Source organism: Panthera onca, chromosome B3 (genome assembly GCF_046562875.1).
Source record: "Panthera onca isolate mPanOnc1 chromosome B3, mPanOnc1 haplotype 2, whole genome shotgun sequence".
Taxonomy (NCBI): Eukaryota; Metazoa; Chordata; class Mammalia; order Carnivora; family Felidae; genus Panthera; species Panthera onca.
The window spans coordinates 121,287,547-121,295,238 of NC_138344.1; the positions used below are offsets into that span (position 1 = coordinate 121,287,547).

General features: G+C 57.6%; 1 protein-coding gene across 1 annotated transcript; it reads right to left on the reverse strand.

The window, feature by feature from the left end:
* Positions 1 to 1,855: 1,855 nt before the first annotated feature.
* On the reverse strand, positions 1,856 to 7,484 carry NGB (neuroglobin). The gene is made up of 4 exons (XM_060620411.3): positions 7,029 to 7,484; positions 5,550 to 5,661; positions 4,475 to 4,594; positions 1,856 to 3,061 (listed from the first exon to the last, which is right to left on the reverse strand). The coding sequence occupies exons 1-4, from the start codon at positions 7,115 to 7,117 to the stop codon at positions 2,927 to 2,929; spliced, it is 456 nt and encodes a 151-aa protein (XP_060476394.1). The 5' UTR covers positions 7,118 to 7,484; the 3' UTR covers positions 1,856 to 2,926.
* Positions 7,485 to 7,692: the final 208 nt, after the last annotated feature.

The window sequence follows — 7,692 nt, forward strand, 5'->3', positions numbered from 1 at the left end:
CCCATGCTTACAATGGCTCAAGACCCAGGTCAAAGGAGGGTGTTCGGCCTTTCCAGAGGCAGGTCACCCCAGACAAACATTCAGGAGCCTGGCTGCCTGAGTCTCAGCTGTTAGGTCTCGTGAAGGAAGCCTTCTTTCACTGGAGCCTTTGGGGCTCGAGAAAAAATGCTTTTGTGCCATAGGGAGAAAAGCATCCTCAGCATGCTCCAGACCATGTCTGCAATCACACAGCCTGGCAGGCCGGGTCACTAGAGCTTATCCAAAATGAGGCCCCAGCCGGGAGCTAGAGAGGCCCTGCGGGTACCAGCAACATTGGTCTTGGCGGAGAAAACCGAAGCCTCAGGGCAAGGGCAGTGGGCCCAAGCGGAGCCCCTCCAACCCTTCACAGCCCAGCCCCAGGGCCCCACAAGGCTGTTCACATGATGCCCACTCTTTGTTTTTTAAAAATGTTTATTTAGGGGCACCTGGGTGGCTCAGTCGGTTAAGCGTCCGACTTCAGCTCAGGTCATGATCTCGCGGTTTGTGAGTTTGAGCCCCATGTCGGGTTCTGTGCTGACAGCTCAGAGCCTGGAGCCTGCTTCAGATTCTGTGTCTCCCTCTCTCTCTCTGCCCCTCCCCCACTCACGCTCTGTCCCTATCAAAAAATGAATAAACGTTTAAAACAAATTAAAAATGTTTATTTATCTTTTTTAAGAGAGAGAGACAGAGAGCAGGGGAGGGGCAGAGAGAGAGAAAGGGAGAGAGAGAATCCCAAGCAGGCTCCGTGCTGTCAGTGCAGAGCCCGACGCTGGGTGAGATACACCATGAGATCACGACTTGAGCCAAAACCAAGAGTCAGTCACCTGGCCAACTGAGCCACCCAAGTGCCCCATCATGCCCACTCTTAATGCTGCTGCACGTTCCTGGCTGGGTATCTACCCTCATCTGCTCGCTCTTCCTGACCACACACACATTCGCACACACTCACACATTCTCACACTGGCTCTTCAACTCCAAGGTGCACTGCAGGCAAACCCATTCAATCTCCTTAAAAAAGCCCACCCTGGGATTGGCACCTGCCCAATCAGGGAGGCTCTAGAAGTTTTCCTCAGAGACCCTATGAGTCTTTGGTGCCCTTTGCTGCTGTCCTGGTGCCTGGTCCATTCCTATCCCTGGCCTCACTTTGTCCCCTACGAGGTGGGCTCTCAGACCCCTGACCAGTGAACTGCTTCAGACTCTGGATTAGTGTGGGTGCATGTTGTAACAAAACAACCCCAAATATATAATGGCACAAACACAATAGATGTTTGTGTCTCTTTCCTGGAAAATTTAAAATGGGCCCTTGCTCCACAGGATGGAGAAGTTCCTTGGCCCTACCAGGCACTTCCGATTAGTGGGTGCTCTCCTCCAAGCAGCAATTCGGGGACCCGGGCTCCTTCCATCTTGTGGCTCTGCCACAGTCAACACATGGCCCTCAAGGTCACTGTAAGATCTCTATCCGGCTGGCAGAGGGATGACAGAGCACAGAGGAACTTGCAGGAGTTTGGAAGGACCAGGTCTAGAAGTGGCGCACAGGTCCACACATTCCGTTGGTCAGAACTAGGTCACATGCCCCACCTGTTTGCAAAGGAGGCTGGGAAATGTAGTCTGGCTGTGTACCTAAGAGGAAGAGGAACCGAATTTGGTGCCTGCCAGCCAGTTTCCATCACAGACCCCTAGGTCCATCTCTGCCATTGGCTTCTTGCCTTCCCCAAGCCTCTCCTTTCTTTTATATCCACTCTCTGGCCTTGGCCCTCCTGACCCCATCCTCCCACCCTGCCCTAGATCCCCCACCTTACAGCTTCATCTGGCACAAGCTGACACCCAAGAAAAGACCAGTCCCAGCAGGTCAGAGAGGCACACAGAACAGGTTTATTCCTCATGAGTTTATACAACCACAGCACAGAGCAAGAGGTAAAAGTGCAGACAGCTTGGGCAAGGGCAGAGGGCCCCCCCTGCTGCTTTCTCTTCTATCGCAGCCTAAGTACAGACACACACCAGGTATTAAACGTGGGGAGCTGTGCCCGGCAGTGGATGTGGGCAGCATCAGAGAGGCAGCGTGGGGCAGGTGAGCCCCAGCCCTGCTGGGGCGGGGTGGTGAGGAACAGCCACCAGAACTCAGGCCTCTTTGGAGTGAAATCCCCCTCCTTCCGTGACCTTCCCCAGCCCCGCCCCGCCCTGGCTGGCTAGCTGGCTTCTACAGAGTGGTACTAAAGGAGTTCCCAGCAGCAGCACTGAAGGAGGGAACTGGAAACAGCAACAGAAAAACTACTATGTCACGTGACATCTAAGCAGGCCCCTGAACCCTGCTGAGCCCATCACAGACCCAGGTCAGCTCTCCCTTCCCCAGCAGTTCTCTTGATCGCCTGCTCCTACCACCTGTGATTTCACCATGAAGGCTAAAATGGTCCCTCTTGTTTACTTATGAAAGGCAGACACCCCTGGGAGAGAGAAGAATGGAAAGCAGGCAAAATGGGAAGGTGCCTGAAGCTCAGCCACCCACTCCCTGCTTGGCCCAGCTCACCTGAGAAGGATGGATGACCAGAGCCCATGCTCTCAAAGATCTCCACCTTCCCAGCCCCGTGCCACCTCTGTGACCCAAACATTGCTCCTCTCTTAGCAGAGGAGGGGATGCTAGAGGGGGAAAAAGGCAGGCAGGGAAAAGCTACTGGGGACACAAGGAAATCCAGAAGCCCCTTCTTGAAGGAAAAGCCACCCCTGTCTGCAGTCGGAGATGAGGAGGACTGAGACCCAGCCCTGCTCCATCACCTCTCCAGGGTGGTCAAGGGGACAAGGGCCTAGGTGCAAGGAGGCCTAAGGGGAGCTGGGCTACGACAGGCACAGAGCAACAGACAGACACAGACAGATGGGGGCCTCCAGGTGGGGGCTGCTGGCCAGGGGCTGCCTCTTACTCGCCATCCCAGCCTCGACTCATGGCCTGTACCACGGCCCCGTAGAGCTGGCTCCAGGCGGCCCGCATGGCTGGTGTGAACGCAGGGCCCAGGCACTTCTCCAGCATGTAGAGCAGGGACTCACCCACCGTCTGCAGAGGCAAGCGGCACCTTGTCATTCCTGAAGGCAGGGAGGCATCGTTCCATTCCACAGGTGAGAAAACTGAGGCCTGGACCTTTCTTTTCTCCTGCACAGGGTCCATGCTTCCCGAGCAAGATTCTGCCCCAATCCTTGGGTGCCACATCGGGTCCCCTTTTCCCTTAAATGTGAGGCCTTATAGTGAACCAAGCATTTCATTCCACTCAGCCTTGCAACCATCCCATGGTTGCCTGGGACCCCCAGCTCAGACCAAGCAAAGTCACTGCCCCCAGGACTCAGTTTCCTCCTCTGCACGGCAGCACTCATGGTATTAAGATCCCAGACTCTGCAACCAGACAGACCTGAATTCACTTCCTGATTCCACCATTTATGAGCTGTGTGGCTTCAAGCAAGTTTTACAACCTGAGCCTCAGTTGCTTCATCAGTAAAACAGGGAAAGTAAAAGTTCCTACTTACCAGATTGCTGGCATGATTAAATGAGACCATCTGTAAAGAGCCCTTAGCACAGCATCTGTACACAGTGAGCCTTCAAGAATAATAATGGCTCTTGTTTGTTATTAACCATAACAAAATATCGCTTACTTATTCCACAAATGTTTACAGAATATCTACTAAAGACCAGGCACCGCACCAGTGCTCTAGTTAGAGAAGCCAAGGTGAGCGTGGTCCCTTCCTCGGTGTGCTGGCCATCTGGCAAGGTGACGGGACTATGGGGTAGGCTGTCACGTCCGTGGCCCCCAGTGAACCACACTTCAAGGATTCACGCCCCCTGAGTGGGGTCCCTCCACCTGGAGCCTGAGCTCATCGCGTGCCTGGCTTTGGCCAATGGGCGTTACCAAGGGGGCTGCAAGCGGAGGCAGGAAGTGTCCTGGCACATCGGGGTTCTGCCCTCTTGGAACTCAGCTGCCACTCTGCGAGGAAGCTCAGCTAGGCCACCGATAACGAGACACCACAGGATAATGAGACACCACAGGGAAAGAGGCCCCAAAGGATGACAGGCCAACTTGGATGCACCAGCCCCAGCTGTGCTCTCGGCTGAGTGCAGTACATGAGTGGCTCCAGCCCCACCATGCGGAGCAAAAGCACGGCCCCGCCGAACCCAGAAATCGTTTGCTTGGGATGGTTTTATACACAGTGATAGGAAACCGGGCAGACTGGCGAGTCCCAAAGGCTCCTTAAGTTTCCACGGTTCTAAGAGAAGCCACACCACGGAAGAAGAATTGGAGGCTCAGAGAGGTCAAGGCAGTGCCGGGGGTCACATGGCGGGGGAGACACAGATGCAGGCCCCCAGCCCTAGTCATCTCAGGGTATGGAATGGGGAGAGAGAACAGGTGGGCAGGGAGGACAGGGAGAGTGGTGGCCTCAGGTCCGGAGCTCCAGAGAGAGGGGGAGCCCCATTACCCACCGAGAAGGAGCTGAACTTCACACCCACGGCACGGTGCTTCTTGCCCAGACCAGCAAGGTACTCCTCCAGCGAGGACAGGTCCTCTACATTGGTCACCGCAGTGTCAATCACGAACATCACCTGCCAAGGCAGAGGAGCAGTGAATCAGAGAGGTCAGAGCAGTGCCACCTGTTCACAACCACAGTCTAGATGGGGGTTCCAAACAGAAGTAAGAGAGGTCACCAGGACCCTCAGTTTTCCAGGATCAGAAATGTAAGGCAATCAGGGCACCTGGCTGGCTCAGATGGTAGAACGTGCGACTCTTGATCTTGGGGTTGTAAGTTTGAGCCCCATGTTGGGTGTATTGATTACTTAAAAATAAATAATAAAATGTTTTAAAAAGAAAGAAAAGGAAGAAATCAAAGGAGGAAGAAAGAAAGAAGGAAGAGAGGGAGGGAGGGAGGGAGGAAGGAAGGGAGGGAGGAAGGAGGGAAGGGAGGAAAGAAGGAAGGAGGGGAGGGAGGGAAGGAGGAAGGAAGGAAGGAAGGGAAGGAGGAAGGAAGGAGGAAGGAAGAAAGGAAGGAAGGGAGGGAGGGAGGAAGGAAGGGAGTGCAAGGCAATCTGAGTTTGCATGCAGGAAGTACTCAACAGTGGCCAAACTACTAATGTTATACTGTGAAGGCAGCTCCTCCCCTCTAAGGGTCTCAAAGCCCTAAACTTGGCAGCTGGATGGTGCTGTCCACCCTGGACAAAGAGAAACTGAGGCACTGTGAGAGTCACAAGCCTCTAAGGGGAACCCCAGCTTGGTTGTCATAGGCAGATGGTCCTAGTGGATCAGTGCCGACACCACCCTCAGGAGCCAGGGACAAGGCTGAGGGCAAGGGTGGGGCTCGGACCAGCTGGCTGAGCACAGGGTGCCCCAGACTCTGCCCGGCTCAGCACAGAAGGCAAGGAGCAGATGCCCCTGGCATGGGGGAGCAGCAGGAGGGGAATGAGACCAGACCAGGGCAGGAGGAACTTTCCCTATCCCAAGTCTCTCATTCTCTCCCAGGAAGGCGTTCTGCTGGATCTCAGAGGCCGCTCTGCCTTGTCTCACCTTCCTGATGTGGTCCAGGAACTCGGGGGAGGACAGGCAGTCCTCTGGGCTGGAGAACTGGCGGCAGTTGTACTGGAAGAGGGGCAGCAGGTCAGGCTCCAGGTCAAACAGCCTGTGGGGGGAGGCCCAGGTGTCAGTCCCTACAGGCCCCCCCCTGGCTCCGCGAGCCCTAGCTGCCCAGCAGTGGCGGCGGGCGGGGGAGGGGTGCAGGGATTCAGCCGAAACCTAGAACACACCCACCAACCGGGCACTGACCCCTTTGCCATCTTTGCCAGTGCTCCTTTCCCTCCTCCTCCACCGGCTCTGAGGGGCATCCTCAGTGAGTCTCTAGGCCTCTCACAGGACCCAGCATTGAGAAGCCCCTCCATAAACAGTTCAGAGGGCTGGGACAGGGAGGGGTCCTCAAATAGGAAAGCCCTTCTCTCTGTCTCTGTCTCTCTCTGTCTTTTCTCTGTCTCTGTCTCTCTCTCTTCCACTCTTGGGTCAGAACGTCTGAGTCTCATCATGTCTGGGGGGGCTTGGGCCAGTGATGATAGCCATACTACTGAGAATTCCTTACACCTACTGGTCATTGAATACTTTACACGTAGTTAACTTCTGTATCCCTCACGATCCTAAGCAGTAGGTATAACTGTTATCCCAGGCTTACAGCACAGAGACTCTAAGTAACTTGCCTATGGTCACACAGCTTAGAAGCAGCAGAGCCACAGAGGGCTCCCCTTTTCCCTTTTTGTTGGTGTGGGAGGTGGCGGGGGGAGGTGGTGGTTTGCAAAAGCCTCCTCAGAAGTTCCCGGCTGGCTTTGGGAGCCAAGGCTCCTGAAAAACCATGGTGACAGAGCATTGGCTCTGGTGATGACAGAGGGGTTACCTAGAGACTCTAGAGGTAAGGTTGAAGACTGGCCTCTGTGCCCTTGGGTCTGGGCAACCCCTTCCCCCTCTCCCCAGGGGTGAGATGTGGGCATGTATCGTCCCCTCCCTGGCTGTTCTCTCCTCCCAGCCTGGTCCTTTCCTCCGAAAGGTTTATCCTTCTGTTGGCGGCCTGAAGTGTGCACTCCTAGGGCCTGGCCAGTGCCTGCCCTCTGGGAGCCAGGCACACCCTCCCCTCACGGGCCCTCGGGGCACCCCTCAGGCACCACCCAAGGAAGGAACACTCAGGAACAGAGCCAGGGAGAGGGCGCAGCGCGGGGAGCAGAGCCCGCTGGCCAGAGTGTAAGGAGATCCTCAGGGGAGGACAGCCGCCCGCCCCCGGGGAGCGCCACCCCCCCTCCCCACGGCTGCGCCCACCGCCCGGGGAAGCGCAGGAGGGGCTGCGCCAGCCGTTGCCGCGCTCGCTCCTTTGGCGCACTTCTGGAAGCGCCCCGGCGCCGCCGAGGCAGAAGGCCAATCTTCCCTCCTCCGGCGCCGGTGCAGCCGCCAGGAGCCCGTTTCTGGCGAGGCACCCCGCCACCCGCACCCCCGGGGCGCTCGGGGAACCCTCACCTGGCGAACAGCACGGTGCCATGCTCCAGCGGGCTGCGGCTCACCGCCCGCCAGCTCTGCCGGATCAGCTCGGGCTCCGGGCGCTCCATGCTGGCCCGGGGACGCGGGGCGCGAGGCTGGGACCCTCGGGGCGCGGGCACCGTCACCGCACGTGCCGCGCCATCTCCGCGGCGACGCGGGCCACTCCGCACCCCCTACGGCCCCCCGCGCCTCAGCCGGGCGGGGTGTAGCCGCCGCTCCTTGCCCGCCCTAGGTGGAGGCGCCCCGCCGTGCCCGCCGGGCTGGCGCTTCCGGGGACCCCGCTCCGGCCGCTGCGCCCTGCGCGCCCCGAGGCTCCGAGAGCGCCCCGCCCCGCGCCGCCCGGCTGGGGCGCTTTAAAGCAACCGCGGCCCCCGCCCTCCTCCGTCCGTCAAGGCGCTCATCTCTGGGCAACCGGCTGTGGCCAGGGACGACCTGGTGGCCTGGGAAATGCCTGGGCTTCAGAGCTTAACAGAAAACGTCGAGCCTCTCTGGGCCTCAGGTTTTCATCTGGAAACTGGTGATGATTTCACCACTTGCTGGTTAGGGCACCCAGTGGAACTCGATCACCTTAGGAGGCTCTGCATGTGCCACCTCTCCACAAGCTTCCCTCAAGCCCTACCCGGAGGCATTAGACTTTGTCCCC